The following is a 17,056-nucleotide window of genomic DNA, read 5'->3' on the forward strand; positions in this document are numbered from 1 at the left end:
CACTCATTATGAAAATAACACTTTCTCATTAATCTTTCCACAGAGCATCTAAAATATGCCAAATTCTTCAGAAACATTTACAACCTGCTGGTGTTCTACTATTGCATAAGTTGCAGTTTGCCATTTTGAATATTCTTAAAATCTTCTCAGGTTGGTTACCATGGCTGTGACTGTTTGGATCATTGTGTGCACAAGTTGTATTGTTAAGACTTTACTCTGAGAAAACATTTATAAAAATAAATTAATTTGGGCAATGCAAAGCAGTGCAAGCATACTAATGCAGGGAAATGAAAACTGCAAAGGCACAGGAAAACAGTTTGATCTCTTAGAGGGATGGTTTCTGGATTGGCCATAATGATTAAAAGTCTCGGTGAAAGCAGTTGGTCTTGCAGCTCCTCTCTCTTCTATCATGTTTAGCCAGGTACTCTTTCCCTGCTTCCTGGGCTTGCTCTAACTCAACAGGACCTCTTCCTTCTTTCCTTAATAACACTTTCTCATTAATCTTTCCACAGAGCATCTAAAATATGCCAAATTCTTCAGAAACATTTACAACCTGCTAGTGTTCTACTATTGCATAAGTTGCAGTTTGCCATTTTGAACAACTCACAGAACAAGTGCAAGTCTGTATAGGCATTTGGGTTTTGTCCCATATTTTTTTGCTGGATTTTTTTTTCTATTAGATTAGTGAAGTGAATAAAGTTATGGAAGTTTTTAATGATCAAGAGTTGGTGCCAGGCAGCATTCAGCTAATAGAAATGGAAAACTGAGCAAGTGTATAAAGTAAGTTTTACCTCCCGCTTCTGAGTGAATTATAGGTAGACTATAACGCCACTAAAGCAGTGGATTGGCTAGCTACAGCTGAATAACTTGAACCAATTATTCTGTATGAATGCTTTTGACTTAATTTTTCATGTTGGCATTAAATTTGAACGCATTGAGAAAGGCCTTGTATTGACATAATGGTATAGTTTCTTATTACGTAATGGTGAACAGCAATGGGAACTTAATCTAACAAGCCCTTCTTGACTCTAATAGAAAATAAAGTTGGTCAGAAATATTTCTTAATGCCTTAAACACATCAGACTTATGTTCATTTGCTTTTAGAAAAAAATCCACTTTTTCTGTTCCTTTTTGTTTGGTTAATTTTTCATTTGCTGACCAATATACATGTATTTTTAACTGATTAAGCTTTGGACTCATTCTCTTACAGAAGAACCAGTTGTCACTAGCAACGTTTTCTGTGCTGTTATGAAATGTAAAGATGGCATAATGCGTCACTTAGTAATCTCTATAATTGAAGGAATTACTCTGGTTCAAGACCATTATCAGGTTTGAACAGTTTTCACACCTATAGGTGTTGTTTAAAGAATATGTTATACTTGGGTGACTAATGTCAGATGATTTTTTCTCCTGCTCTTGAAATGATCTGTCCCCACAGGGCTATATGAAACTGATGTTTGTATGGGTATAGTTCTAAGGCATGTTATAGTGATACACAGAAGGAATTCCTGAAATTAATGAGCTTTAAAAGCTGTAAATATAACTTGAATTACAGTAACTAGAATAACTGAATTGTACCAAACAGCAGCCCATTTTAGTTTTTCTAAATTTTATGATAGTGCTAATCTCAGGAATAAGAGTACATTTGTACTTTAAAACTTTTACAGGAACAGCTGGAAAATCAAGCTAAATACAGAGCTGTTCAATTTAAAAATGGCAATTGCAGTTACCAGATGGGGGTCCACATTTTTATTTTTTTAACAGTGCATGAAATTACCTGCAATCCAGGTTGGGAGGCAGTAGCATCTGGCATTTAGTTTGATTCATCCAGAGCTTTGGTTATCACACACAGATATGTGCACATCTGTGCATGTATACACACGTACAAAATACTCATTTCATGCTTTTAGTGCAGAATTTGCCGCCTCTCGTCATGAAATAGTTCTTCTAGTCTGTGTTCTGTCTACCTGGAGGACTTGCTGACATGAATGGAAATTCATCTTTTTCAGGTGAACAGGCGAAAGAGGCAGCACTCATATCTTAAAGTAGGCATTTGCTGAAGAAATGTATTTCTCTAGTCTCCATTGTATTGTGACAAACTTCTGCAAAAATAAAATAGCAAGATCAGTAATGTGAATATTCAGGAGAAAAAATAAGTGAAAACTACACAAAGCATGATGCAAGAAAGCTCTTACTTTTTCAGTTTGCTGATGGAAATAAGAAAATGGTTAGCCTAAAATAAAAACAATTTCATTGAAATGAAATTTCTGGTAAAAGTGTTGAAATTTCTGTTATTGGATGAACCCCCTTGATGTTAGGTCAATTCACAAAAATTTTTATTTTTTCCAAAACTCAAATCTTTGAGAACTCTTGGGTTCTGGAAAATCTTTGCCCAGTTTCAAATGAAGTGAGTAAATTAGTAATACTTTATCCATATTGTCTTGTTGAAAATATGCATTATTAGATTGCCAAGACTACCTCTATCAAGCAATAACATGACCTCATGAATTTGCTAACAAAATGATTGCTGTGTTTTGCAGAGTATTGAAAGAATGTGGATGACTTTCAACAGGGGAGACTGTGAGAGCATGGTGTATATAAACCTGAAACTTTCTAATAATCTAGAAAGCTTCCTGAGAGCCTTACAGAATACTACTGATGGCAGCTGTGACTGTCAAGTAATGTTGGAGAACATCCAGAGACGCTTGCAAAAGTAAAGCCTTTTACATTTCAGTACTCCAAATGGTTATTTGTGATGTTATTTTGTGCACGTGTTCTAAATTTTGTAGTTACAGGATAAATACTTTTAATCAGAGTATCTTTTTTTTTTTTTTTTTTGTGTAACTGAAAATTGAGAAAATACAATGCAGATATTATTTAGGTTGCTATTTAGCAAAATTCTGGTTACTTCATACTTTTGCTGAGCAGTCAATCTAATCTTTTGGTTCATGAGTGCTCATAAACTGTCAGGATTGAGCTCCAAATAATTTCAAATAGTTGCTTAATTACTTGAGGAAAAATAATAGATTTTAAGTAATTTAATAAAACAACTACCACGTATTTCAAATTAATTGTATTTCAAATTAATTGTCAGTTAGAAGTGGCTGCTCTTATAATTGTTGCTATTGTGGTTTGATTATTTTTATAATAGGATTAAAGGTCTGTGTGAATTGTTGAAATAACATGGAGAAATGTGGGCAGTGGAGTTTTTCTTAAAGACTGCAGATGAATATCCAGTGTTTATATAGTACATAACTTCTGACGTGTGAACGCTCTGAATTCTCTGCTTAGAATTAGAATTAATTAATTTGTAATGAGAATGCTTTGCATCTCTAGGTTTTAAAACTCTGTGCTCAGTAAAAAGTATGGAAGTGAGATGTTACTAGACCTATGCTTCTCCGTAAGCCATTTTTTGTAGAGCACTACAAGCATAGACATCTTCCCATCATGACATCCTGATTCAGGGAAAGATGCGATAGTCTCTGCATTACATAAAAGCAGCATACAGAAGTGTGTGGAGGTGCTTTCTTCACGTGCAATGTGCGCACAGAGCATAATGTGTCTGACCTTTTTCTTCAGGACTATTTCACTGTGCATGATACTTCATATACATGCTGAAGTCAGTGATTTAATTCTGGTAAAGTGTGAATCTTTGGTTATCATTGCAGACTGATTGAAAATTGGGAGATATGGTTGTCAGAAAATCCTGTGGCAGCTTTTCTCAGCAATTTTAATCTTTTAAATGGTGAGTTATGATTTTCTTCAACACTTTGAGTCACAACCATTTTTATTTTTTTTTTTTGCAAGACAGTGATGTAGTTTGCAAACTATTGAGGGATGTTCTTTATGGAGAGTGACCTTTAAATTTGATGTAGAAGTAACTTATACAATATGAAGTTTTAATGCCCTTTATGCCATCTCATAAAAAATCCAGAGAAGAGGCTGCAGTTTCTGGTGAACTTAGTTAAGCAGGTGGGATAGCTCTTATTTTTATTTTCTTGCAGATATGAAAGTCAAAGATTATGTGCAGAATATTACTAAATTGAGGCTGGACATTCTTTCTTCCGTCAACATTTCTGAAGAAACTATCAGTAGCATCTTGGAAGCTAGTATCTCTTTTTCAAAGGTAAAAGTTGAAAAAGAAGTGTTAAATTAAAACAATAACCCAGAGCCAACTGAAATAAAAGATGAATTATGTGTGGAATCTTCTGTTTTCATTTGTAACTTCTATGTGGAAGTTTATGAGATTTGGGACTTGAAAACAACAATGTGAAATATTAAGACAACAATTTATAGTAGCACCAGTCTTGCCTAAATTAGTGTGCTCCATTACTCAGCAAATGTTTCACTTTGTGCTGACACTGAATTTGAGTTTTGCTGTTCTGTTGGTTTTTGTCTTCCCTCATTTGAGTCTTGTACAGAGTAGTCAGATTTTTTTTGTATTCTTTGGTGCGCTCCTCACTGTTCTTATCTTTTTGCATGAATTTTACTTCACCTTTATTTATCTTTTTTACTTGTCCATTGCATATTGTCTGAAGAGTGGATAGAATAAGTTCTCTGAGGGAAGGCCTGTGTGTATTACATTTGCAGCTGTTTCCTGTGATCCCTGTGATCATACAGTAGAAATAATAACTGCTGACTAACTGAAGGTTTTCTTTCCCGTTAATGCCTGTGTGACTGAAAAGATTTGGCATAAACTGATGAGGTCAATCAAGCAGCCACTGGATGTCACTGATGTTCTACTTGCAGAAATGATTGCAAATTTTGTTTGTGAAAAGTGTGGCTATTAAAAAGGCAATTCACACAGTAGTGACTACTTACAGATTATTTGTTCTTCTACTCTTTTGGCAGTATGACTGCCTTTATTGTTAGCTTGTTATTTTGATACCATAAATGGTAATGAGAGAAGTCATCTGGAAGTGATTCAGTTAAATGGGATTCTGCGCACCTTGATCTTTTGGAATAATGTTAATTGACTCAATTCTCCAATGATTTCCTATCTTCTTTTTGAAATCGTCCCCCTGTTCAATTGGAGCACTAAGACCTGTGTCTCTTAGTGATTATATACAAATAATTTTTTAAGCTAAAACTATTTTAAGCATAATTTATGTTGCCATTGTTGGAAAAAACTAATGACACTCACAGGCATGTGCAGCTGTATATGTCTGTGATTATATAGTGCTACTGTGCTTGTTTCTGGGGTGGTAAGAATAAGCCTGTAAGCTCCTCATGCTTGCTGCCCTTAGCTTTCTCTCTCAGTGTTATGCACTAGCCATTCTTATAGCAATGAGATTGTATTTTAAAACTATGCAAAACCTTTAATCTCAAGATTATAAGCATTTATTTACTGAACTTACAGTGTTTGGCATAGCTCTGGTACTCACAAGGCTGCAAAATGAATTTAGAAGGACTTGGTCCAGTAGATAAAGTACTGAATGGATAAGAACTGGAGTGAAACTGTAATGTTCATGTGGGAATAAGGATATGAATTTCAAATTGCATAATAGAGTCAGATTTCCATCAAAACAAGAAATGCAAATCAATACCTTTTTATGCTACAGGCAGAATTCTATTTACACTCATATTCTGGTCTCTGTATGTGCACAAACAAAAAGTGAAAATTTAAAAGTATAGGAAATGATTTGGCATCATGATTCTATGACAAAATTATGGAAAAAAGTCTGAAATTCAAAAGGTTGCAGAATAAAATGTTCACAGGAACTAAAGAATTAAATTGCATATCTTGGCCAACTGTGGGTCCTAGTTAGATTTTCTTGTGAATCGTCTCCATCACTGGGTGCTGCTATCAGCATTAAATGGAAGAAGTGCAAGTGGATGCTGTCTCAGGGAGTACTGCAATGGAGCCCTGAGTTCTGTACTGTGGCTCTAAACTGTCATTTTCCTGGACTGCCATTTGCTTTCTTCCAGACATTTCATGAGAAAGAGAAGATAAGAACTGCTTATACATCTGGGCTGAAAGCATTTGTCTTTCTGTAACATTTTTATTAGAAGAAAAGAAAATCATTATTTCAGCAAATTTTATTGTCTTACCTAGGTCTGCTTTTGTCCCTTCTGTTAAACAATAACACCTCAAAGGAGTGTTGGACTAAGAAATGTGAGCTGGCTCAGAGTGATCACTGTGTCATATAGGCATCCCTAAGTGTTAAATCTGTGATCTGAAAAAAGTCCATACTGTTTGATTTTACGATTCACATATCTGTGTTTTGATATTCAGGTGTTTCTGCTACAAAGAAGTGTATCTACTAGAACATATATAGACAGTGTTCTAAGTATGCCTGCTTTAAAGTATCAATGACCATATAATTGACCTGTTCACAAATAAAAATGAAGTGTGTTTCTTACAAACATTCATCTGTTTATAAGAATATAAAGTGAGAATATACCAATCTGATAGCTGGATTTTTTCTGTTTTGTTGAGAACTGCAAATTGCTATGCTATTTGAAAAATTCTCATTTCATTTACTACAGAGGAAGGTCAAGCATTCCAGGAAGACAAACTTTTAATATGTATACATTGTGATAGGTTTTTTACAGTGCCTTTGTGGTAACCTTCACTCAAAGATGTGATGAAGAAGTACTTAGCCTGTTGCTCAAGCTATCTGAAAAGAGCAATACCTCCCTGGCAGTGGAAGAATTATGTTCTTTACCAGCACTGGATTTGTACACCACATTTGTACTGATTATACAGAATTTGAACTTACGTCATATAATTTACACGGTAAGATCATTCAGTTCCTATGCTTTTCATTTGAAGGTGGTTTAAAGCATGCAGGGAGATAAATAGTTCAATTAACAAATATAGTATTTTGTTGCTTCAAGTGTTCTTTTCTGTGGAAGCTAGCACTGGCCATGTGATCCTTTTTGTCCTCATTTAGCTCAGCAAAGCCAACATAGTTGAAGAACGGGGTTGGTAGATCTTATTGTATTCCATACCTCGCTTCCTCAGAAAAATGATCAGTGAGGAGTTAATTATGAAAGCAACAGAGAAAACACAAGAGGTCAGAGATTTAGCAGAGTTTGCAGTTCATATGATTAGTCACTTGCTAATTTTTGTGTGTGAAACACTGATTTGACATCGCTGGAATGAAAAACAACCATAAGAATCCTCATTATGTGCATTACAAACTTATTTCCTAAGACAAAATTATATCACCCTGGAACATATTTTTTTGTAGTAATCCTGCTGGAAAGTCAGGTGGTTTCTTCAGGAATGATGTAAATATGTTTTTCCAGCTCACAGGATGACTCTCTCTGTAAGGGCAAACCAGCCATATTTCATGTGATCTCAGTCAGATAACTTTGACTGGTTCAGAACGTCTCTGTGGTTCTTAACAACATTTAGCACAACTGAATGATGACAATTGCAGCTTTGTCTGTTGGTATCCACTCTGTTTATTCTAACTGAAAACACTCTACAGTAATTTTCCCCGGTAGAAGAGTTTTAGAGAACTTATGATCATGATAGAAGACAGTGTTTGTATACTCCTGGAAAATAATGGGAATAATACAGTGCCAAAATTAAAATGATGGGGATGCAGCAGTCTGCAGCAAATATGTGCTGTGTCGAGATTTATAGATTATTTGGAATTGAATGTGGGTTTTCAGTGAGATGTTTCCACTTGTTAGAGAAAAATTATTGGATGGAATGGTCATAGTTGTTTATTTCAGATCTTTTGGGTCACTGAAAATAAAATACTGTTAAGTACAAATAGTGGAAAGATACTTGTAGCATAGTCAGGAAGAATATTTTGACAACTATAGATCCTGTATTTATTTTGTGCTGCATTTAAAGCTATAAAAAACAACAACAAAAAACATCAAACAAACAACAAAAAAACAACAGAAAATAATGCCTCCAAGAATAAAATTCTGCTTTCTGGAGTGAATGCCAGCCTACAGTGGCAAAAAGGAAGAAAAAACAGTACTCTTTTCTACTGAACTCTAGTGAAGCATAATGAATTCCTAGTACAGAATAAAAAAATTTTTTCAGCTCATCCTAAACTATTGTGGAAGTTTTGCTAACTTTTTAATCAAATACAGGTTTATTACATGGTATTCTTTTTTAATATATGAGTGTAAGTGAAATCTGAAAAGAATATTATGAGTAGACATTATTATAGTAGAAAGTGTCTTATTCAAAGACAGGTGGATACAATAAAGATAGAAGAAGCAGATGGAAGTATATAATGAGATTATGTTGTTTTTTATTGTCATGCATAGGCAGGTAACTTAATCAGTTTATATTACCATAATATCAAAATGTCCTATAAAAACAAAGGAGAGAAGGCAAACTCTCAGTGCCAAAACATGCATAGCAACAGCAGCATAAGGCCAGTTGAACTTCTGTCAAGGAAGGAATGAAATGCAGATAATTATTTTATGTAAAAGGCATTATATACTAAAAATGGAAAGGGAGGAACAATATGAAAGAAAAGTGTGTTTTCTAATATGATTCCTAAAGCTACTAAATTTAATTTAACTTATATTTTAAAAATATTAAACTGTTGCACTAGACACCCTTAACCTGTTGAAAGAAAAGATATCATTTACACTGGATTCTAAGGAGGCAGAATGTTGCAGACACCATTAGTGTGGAAGTTGGGTAGGACAGCTCTCCATCTTGGCAGCTATAAGCATATAACCTGGATTTACATTTCTAATTTGTCTTAGGCCAGTTCTAGAATTTCTAGATAGAATTCTTTAGGTGAATTTTGAGAATACTAGGGAGTTTTTTTAAATGTGGTTTGCAGGAACATTTAATAATCAGGTTTAGAAATAAAATAATTTTGAATGTTTCATCAAAAGTTTAAAATTCCTTCTTCTACATGAAATATATTGCCTTGTATTTTCCTTCTCTTCCAAGAATAAGATACCATCTGAGATGAGCAATGTACTAAGCACATTACTGGAGGTGGTCTCTAGTATCAGCTCTCTTCTTAATAAAGTCCAGCATGTAATGGAAAACCTCCCAGTGTTCCTTCAAGCAATTCAAAACATTGGTATGTTTGACATCTCTGCACTGCAACAGGTATGTGTATGATTTTCACTGTGTGAACTTAATTTTCATTTTGATGTTTGGGATGTACGATAAGAAGGAGGATTGCTAGTAGAAATTCTATACTAGAATTCTATACTAGAAAGTTAAGAACTTAGAGAAAAAGTGTCCTTTGAAGCACCATGCTGTAAAAGATGTTGTTAATGAAGATATTTTTTTTTGTTGTTGTTTTCTTTTTTTGTTTAGCAGCTACTTTGATAAGAAGTACCTTTACTTTTTTAAGGGATAAGAGTTAAGATGGCACGTGCATTTCTTGAATCTTCTATGAAATTCTTGTTTTGTCTGTTTTAATGTTTTTATGCCATTGTTCTACTTGCCATTAAGAAATAAATGTGTAATGAAATGAGATGATTATTCCTTTTGTCCCTGCTCTTAAAGTTACTGTGTACACATTGCTGGTATAATGGTGGATCTTAATTTCTATTTAATGCTAATTAAATAAATTAGAAAAAAGTTTCCACCTTTCAAGAAGAGTCCGTTTTCATAAGAAGACCTGCTGACAATTCTGGCATTACCTTCTCAATTTGCTGCACTGAAAGCTTAGGATTGAATCTGGTGCTAAATGACAAAGATTCCTCAGTGGTTAACTGCAAACTTGTTAGTGGCTGCCATCTACAATAAGCATTGCCTAAATGCACTGTTGTCCCTAGTGATCTGAATCTTCTTGAGAACTGCTCTTCTGTATGACTAAAGGACATTGCTGTAAAATGATGATTTGTGCATATTTATTCTGGTTTTGTTCTTCAGAGTACTTTTCTGACTTCCAGAAAGGTGGTTTTCATCAGAAGGTTACATCTTTTGAATTTTCCTTTAACTACTTCTGATTATGTCAACTTAAGATTTTCCTTCCAACAAGGAAAGCATTCTTTTCAGAGCGAAATCCTGCGTGCTTACCTAATAAAAGAACTTCTCAAAGACCATTTTAAAATGTTTTTTTTAAAACTATTCCAACAGCAGAGGGCCATCTGGTCACAGATCTGATCTTTGCTGAATGGGAACCCATATTATTCAGTATTACAGTAGATTTAACACTAGGATTTTTTGTTCTTTTACGTCTTGCCATGTTTTGTTGTATTCTGAAAAAATCTTTGTTTCTTTTTTGTCTGTGTGGTAAGTTGCTGTTTGTTTTTGCCAAGTAGTCATTTGTCAAGGATTAAAACTCTTGCTTTTTTTTTTTTTTTTTTTAATAAATAAAACAGTTATATGATGTTTTTAATGGCCCTTCTGTCTTCAACGGTTCCTTCTTTTGTGAACAAGTAAAAATTGCTTATTTTTTAGTGCTGCAGTGGAATTGCCAAGTCACAGCCTGAACCAATGGCTAAGCACCAGGTGAGATAGCATGGCTAACTCAGGAGGCTCAGGTGCATGCAATGTACATGAGTGATTGGAAGGGTTGGAGGCTGGATCGACCCCTCCTCACCCTCATTCAAGGATTAGCAGTTGAGGGAGTAGTATTACACAGAGTTTATACTTCTCTTGAGCTGTCACTGGTTGTTGGAAGGAGTGAGCCAATTTTTCTTCTTAATTACCTACTATTGCTCCTTAGAATCTGTATCCCATTGCTATACAGAGATCCTTTTCAGGGTCAACTGCATTTTTCTGCTTTCCAATAACTACCTTTAATTCTTATTTATTTTGTTTTCTTCTTGTCTTTTCTATAGTGGCCAATCTTGTGCTACTAAATAAGTGTGGCTAAACTGTGTATGTGCTTTTCTCCTTAAATATTTTCCTCTACTTTCAAAGAAATCTATTCTTTTGGATTTTTATTTTCCTGATAGCCAGCGACGAGTTCAGAGACTTGGAAAGATCATCAATTAAAGCAGCAAAGCTTTTTAAAGCAAGAAATACATAGAAATTCAACATAGAGTAAGACAGATTCTTTCCTTTCCTAATTTCTTATTGAAAAAAATTTTTGAAGTGTGATTTAAAATAATGGATGTCGATTTTTTTTTTTTTTTTTTTTGTCTCAAAGACAAATTGAAAAGTAAGAAATAATATTTTAGTATCTGTAAAGTGTGAAGTTGATCTGGTATTCTACACACTTCAGTAAAAGATGATATAAAAACTGAGTCTCTGCCAGTAATAACTGGAATACAGAGCTGCTTTCTACTGCTACTCTCATTGAGTGAACGGGTAACTCCCTTGAGGGAAAAAATGCTGCTGATTTCAATCATGATTTTTGCTCGTTTGTTCGTTATTATAAATTATTTACTTTTATGCCAATGTGAATTTTTGGCCTGTTTGTTTCTCAGGACTAGGTAAGGCCAGGACAGAACGACATATGCTGAATTACTGAATTCTGTTATCCCTCTGCTTAATGTAACAAGCACTGTGTTAAGACTATAATTACTGAGAAGCTTCTTGAAGTTACAAATATATAAAATTATGACTTCAATTTATCCAACACTAGCAAATTTATTATTGTATAAAAAATGTCATGTAGCTGTTAAAACTTCTGAGTTGCCTATGTGTTTGTAGAAGACAAATCATAGTCTTCTTCTGTTTTCCTAGGTTAAATGGATTTTTTCTAGCTTTTTTTTTTTTTTTTCTGTTACCATCTCTTGATTGTCTCACACATGCTAGGATTATCTTCACATGCTGTGTTAAGGTTAATCTTAAATGTTGGGGCTCAGAGATATGCTCTGTCCTTAGGGGAGGTATGGCTGGAGACTAGTAGTTCTGTTTATTCATATCCATGCCTACTAAAATGGCTTGCTAGTTTTGGGAGTCATCTTTTCCATCAGCTGCATACATCTGAACCTCTTATTTCATCAAGGATCAGTAACATACCCAGGAAACTTTATTTTATAACGGCAACTAGTGATTTCAGTTGATAATAATGTTTAGCACTGGGAATTATCTTGGCTTACTTTAAATCAGGTAACTGATTTGTGCCATCACAAAGAAGGATTCAAAATTACTTTATTCAGTTTATGGAGTTTATTCCTTGTTACCAGCATATTGAGTCCAGAGTTGTAGGTAATGGTGTTATGAAATCTAAATTTAACTTGTTTATTATGTACATATGCAAAAAGTCAAATTCTGATGTCAGGTGTTTTAAATAACACTCGTTAGTATATTTCTCCAGAAATTAACAAAGAAGCACCTGGCACTTGAGTAAATGCTTTGATCATAATAAACAGTTTCTAACAGCATAACCTCTAAACTGTCTGTGATCTGTTATTTATGTAAAGAACTGTACTATTTTGAAATATGACTCTGCTGTTAAATACAACAAAACAAAACAAAAAAACAACCCAGTGAATCAAATGTTAATATCAGCGTCAATTTTCTTTACTTAAAATATCAAAACACTTTTTTTTGTTTATAACCTTTGCAGTCTCAAAATGCTATCTGTTAAGTTATGTTCTTCCTCACATGCATCTGCAATGGTGATGTGTACCGTGTGGTTCAATGCATTCTTCAGTTACACTTTTGCAGCACATTGTCTTCTAGCTGTATCCTCTTACGCACCTGTGTAGCTTACCACTACACACCAGTTGCAACTGAGCATGTTATCAGAAGAATGAAGCTTCACATTTTTGAAGTGTAGTTAATGATGATTCTTAAGCCATAAAAGCAGTCAGATTGCTCTCCTTGTTAGATGCTAGTCTTGAGCAAGTGATAATTGTAAACACTGGCATGATTCAAAATGTGCAAAAACTAGAAGTATATCTAATAAGTTAAAAGATGTATTTGAAAACTGGGCTTTTGTGATGCACTTTTTTTTTGTTTTAGCGACTGTTTTCAATGTGAGTATTGATATGCAAATTGATTTTAGTTGTTTCTACTTTGTGTGGAATAGACTTTATGAAAGTTGTAGTCCAGTTGCCTTGATATTTCCATTTCTTTTGAACTTACCCAATACAAGTATTTTTCAAAGTTTAGTGTAATAATATATTATTGTCTTTCAGGACCCTGTCAACTAAAACTACAATAGTTTTTTTTCCCCCATAATAAAGGTGATCAGGAAAGCGGAAAAGAGCACAGCAGGCTCTCATTTTTGTAGGCAGTTTCAGCAGTTTAGTTTTGTTGATTTCCTTGAATGGTGAGAACACCAGGACTACTCCCTAAAGCTACAAAAAATAACTGGTTCACCTGTATTTGTTCTAGTTCTTGCAAGGTGGACAGTTCAGAAGTTCAGCTGTTGGATCGCTTGAGTCTGTAATCAAGGCAGTATGTAAAGAAGAATCTCCATTTTTCAGCAATGCAAACCTATTCGTTGATATGCCCAGAATCACGGGGCTCTTAGAGGACAATATGGGAAAATACGGGATTCCTGAAGATTCAAGTGAGAAAATCTATTGATCACAAGATGCACATATACTTTCAGAGCTTGATTATTTTTTCCTTTTTATGGAAAAAATGTTTAAATGGAAAATACCAGTTGACAACTCAGTTGATATTGCAAACCTAAACACAAGGGATGATCAATAGAAGTTTTGCTACTGAGAGAGAATTGTGATGAGACACAAGAGGTTCTAGTTGTTTCCTGTCCTTTCAAATAATAAATAAGAATATTCATGCCTTAGAGACTTATTGTACTTGAAGGAAAATATCAGTTAGTATACAAATACATTTTTGAGGTATAAAATGGAAAAATCTATTGTTGCATAACTTTCTTCCTTGAACATAATATTATGGTGGTGCTGCGCAGTAGAATATGCAAACTTCCTGGAAAAAATAAGTTTTTTAATAGTTGAAATATCTATTCTTTATCAGCTGCCAAGAATGATTTTGTGTGCAGAGGTTTTACATGCATATCTCTACCTCTATAATGCACTAACGCAGCCTTTAGGACAGATGAATTTTGAAAGTGGTTTTTCAGCTAATGTGAGAAGCTCCCTATATTCTTCTACCTAATTATTGAGGTTGCAGAACTCTAATTGTGTTTTAGGTAGTGGTTAAACAATTTCTATTCTGGGATATCTGATTATTTAGTGTCAGCTGATAATAGCTGGCATGCCATTGTGACAGATCGTAAATTAAGACTAAAGACTTAGATTTAAAAAATAAATAAATAAAGCCAACCTCACCTGTGTTGACTTTCTGAAACGCAAACCTGTCTTTGTTTTTGCAGCTCCTTTTTGTCTAAAGCTTTATCAGGAGATTTTACAATCTTCAAATGGGGCTTTGGTATGGACTTTCCTGAAACCTTTATTACATGGGAAGATACTGTACAATTCAAACATCAGCATGATTGACCTGGTTATAGAGAAGGTGAGTATCAAAAGCAACACTGTTTCTATATATTGCTTTTTTTTTTTTTTTTTTTTGTCTTTGTACTTCAATTTAGGAGGACTTCATACTTCATTTCTTTCAGAATAGGTAGAAGCAGTTGGATAATTGCTTTCAAGAAAACTGGAACCACCTTGCCACCTGAGTTCTCAACTTCTTCCTGCTTTGAGTTTTAATATTTCTCCTAACTTTTTTTTCCTACTTGTTATACAGGTTTCACCTCAGAGTGAAAAGGAGAATTTCTTTCAAAGCACCGTAATCCTTGTATAGAAAGATTAAAAAGAGCACATTAGCAGAGGTGTAGTGCGACTCATGCTGTATCAACGTGTAGAATATAGATACTGCAAGTTAACTTTTGCCCTGAACATTTTATCTATGGGGCACAGCAGCACAGAAAGCTGTGGGAAAGGGATACTCAGAAACGAAAGCCTCACTGAGCTGCATAAAAAAATCCAACAGACTGCAGGGCATCTTGGTTTCATTCCTGATCATGTTTTTAGTACTAATAGTATAAATATTTCTGGCCAAGATGCCATATATATGTGAACGCTAATGACTTGATATCACTAAACAGTTTTACTGTCTGGTATGGCAAGTTATCTGGTTTGAGCATAATTGTCTGCAATGATGTGTTTGTTCACAGCAAACTTTGAAGCACATAGGTAAAAGAAGGGACAGTTACTCATTCTAAGTACATCTTAGTGTTCTGTGCTAATTTTGCACTTATCTTGCAAATATGTCATTTCTATATCACAACATTATTTATTGCGGGAATGACAATTTAAATTCATTTAAGATCAAGAAAAAAGCTGCTTGTAAACAATACACAAAAAGGCTGTAGTAACCTTAAATGTGATAACTTTTTCTTTTGTAAATGGAGTACATTGCGGTATTCTGACTTATGCTCTAGGAGATTAAAAAAAAAATACTAAGCCAAATGGCAGTGAATTGGAAGTAAAGTTTCAGTGATGCCATATTTTGGAATTAAATAACTTAATTTGGGACACAGTTAATCTCTATAGAGTTGAGTATAATTGATTTAAAAGCTTAAGCTAAAACTGAAGATGTTATAAATTGAAATTCTATAAAGATTTTATTGTGATAAATGATAAAACAAAACAAAACAATTTTGAGTACACAATTATATCCTATGTTCCACTGACACTGATAACTACCTAGGGCACTTCTATGTTAATGTTTTAGTTTAACCCAACAAGCAGCTGAAAACACACGGCCTTTACTTACTCCACCTCCTCCCAGTGGGATGGGGGAGAGAATTGGGAAAATAAGGTAGCACTTGTAGGTTTAGATAAAGACTACTTAGTAAGACAGAAAAAGAAGAGAGAGAGAATTATAATAAAAATATATATAAAACAAGTGATGCACAAAACAATTGCTCATCACTCACCAAACAATGCCCAGCCAGTCTCATCAGTTTTATAGCTTTTTCACATGCTGCTAGATGGTTTGGAATGTCCCCTTTATGTCCATTTTATGTCATCTGGTTCTGTCCCTTCCCAGCTCCTTGTGCACCCCCATCCCCTTTCTGATCAGACAGTATGAGAAGCTGAGAAACTGAAATGGTCTTGGCTCTGTACAGCACTTCTCAGCAATAACTAAACTGTTAATGTGTTATCAACATAGTTTTTCTCCTAATGCCAAGACACAGCATCATACCAGACACCATGAAGAAAATTATCTATGTCAGCTGAAATCAGGAAAATTATTTTGCCAACTGATATGAAAAATTTGATAGCTGGAAATAATCTATTACAGAGATCTCTTAACATCTGTTGTGTATTGTTTATTAAAAATCTGTGTAATCTGCACCCCACTTCTGCCATTTATATCTAACAAGGAATTCATAGAATGGCTTGTGTTGGAAGGCACCTTTTAAGATCACCAAGCTCCAACCCTCCTGCAGTCAGCAGGTTTGTCATCCACTAGATCAGGCTGAGTATACCTGTTTATATATAAATACAAACATAGTAGGGATGTTTCTACAACAGTGTTTGTATTTCTTATATTACACAAGCCTCTCAGGTATTTTTCCAACACAGATGAATCTTAAATAATGACATAGAGGTCCTAAATGCAGCTGCTGAAAGCTGACCCTTTACTCTTACACAGTTAAATATCCTATTGAAATAGAAACTGTAATTTACTTTAGACAATGTGACCACATATCAGCAGTCTACTAGAAGACAATGGGTATTAAAACTGAAAATGAAGTAGATACTTGTATAGTAAGGGATGTTCTACAAGTATTTCACATGGCTTGTTTAATTTCTGGGCTGTGTAACTAACCATTCTTTGATAAGTTGTGATGTTATGGATTTTGCTTTCTAAGAAGTCAACAGTTCTGATGCGTAGAATAGGTATGACCATTATAGAGATGTGCTGCAGCTCTGGTTGAGAGCAACAATGTTCAGTTGCAGTTGTCATCCAGGAGTTCGAATACTATGTGTGATGTCTTTGATCCTTGTTAACTTTTTTCCACTGATGAGCTGATCTCATGTAAATACATCTTCTCAGTGTTGATCTTATATTCAGGAAAACGAAATGTTATTTCTTCGTAATTGGAACAGTCAGAATATATATAATGGTAGCAGGATGATTCAGAATAAAAGAAAAATAGTCTAGCAAATCCATCAATTTCAACTTCCTTTTTTTTTTTTTTGTCAATTACAATTAGAAAAATAGATAATAAGTAACTTCTCATTCTGAACTTACGTAGCCTGT

The 17,056-nt window shown here is 34.3% G+C and overlaps 1 protein-coding gene across 1 annotated transcript in view; it reads left to right on the plus strand.

Moving 5' to 3' along the window:
- The window catches only part of ABCA13 (ATP binding cassette subfamily A member 13), a 196,859-nt gene that overhangs the window by 33,764 nt on the left and 146,039 nt on the right, over positions 1 to 17,056 (plus strand). The window contains exons 18-26 of the mRNA XM_085219910.1: positions 44 to 150; positions 1,211 to 1,329; positions 2,541 to 2,713; positions 3,669 to 3,745; positions 4,005 to 4,126; positions 6,545 to 6,739; positions 8,885 to 9,049; positions 13,190 to 13,367; positions 14,157 to 14,296. Coding sequence (XP_085076036.1) covers positions 44 to 150; positions 1,211 to 1,329; positions 2,541 to 2,713; positions 3,669 to 3,745; positions 4,005 to 4,126; positions 6,545 to 6,739; positions 8,885 to 9,049; positions 13,190 to 13,367; positions 14,157 to 14,296 — 1,276 coding nt within the window. The remainder of the gene's footprint in view (positions 1 to 43; positions 151 to 1,210; positions 1,330 to 2,540; positions 2,714 to 3,668; positions 3,746 to 4,004; positions 4,127 to 6,544; positions 6,740 to 8,884; positions 9,050 to 13,189; positions 13,368 to 14,156; positions 14,297 to 17,056) is intronic.

The sequence above is a fragment of the Meleagris gallopavo genome, chromosome 3 (genome assembly GCF_905368555.1).
Source record: "Meleagris gallopavo chromosome 3, MGAL_WU_HG_1.1, whole genome shotgun sequence".
NCBI lineage: Eukaryota > Metazoa > Chordata > Aves > Galliformes > Phasianidae > Meleagris > Meleagris gallopavo.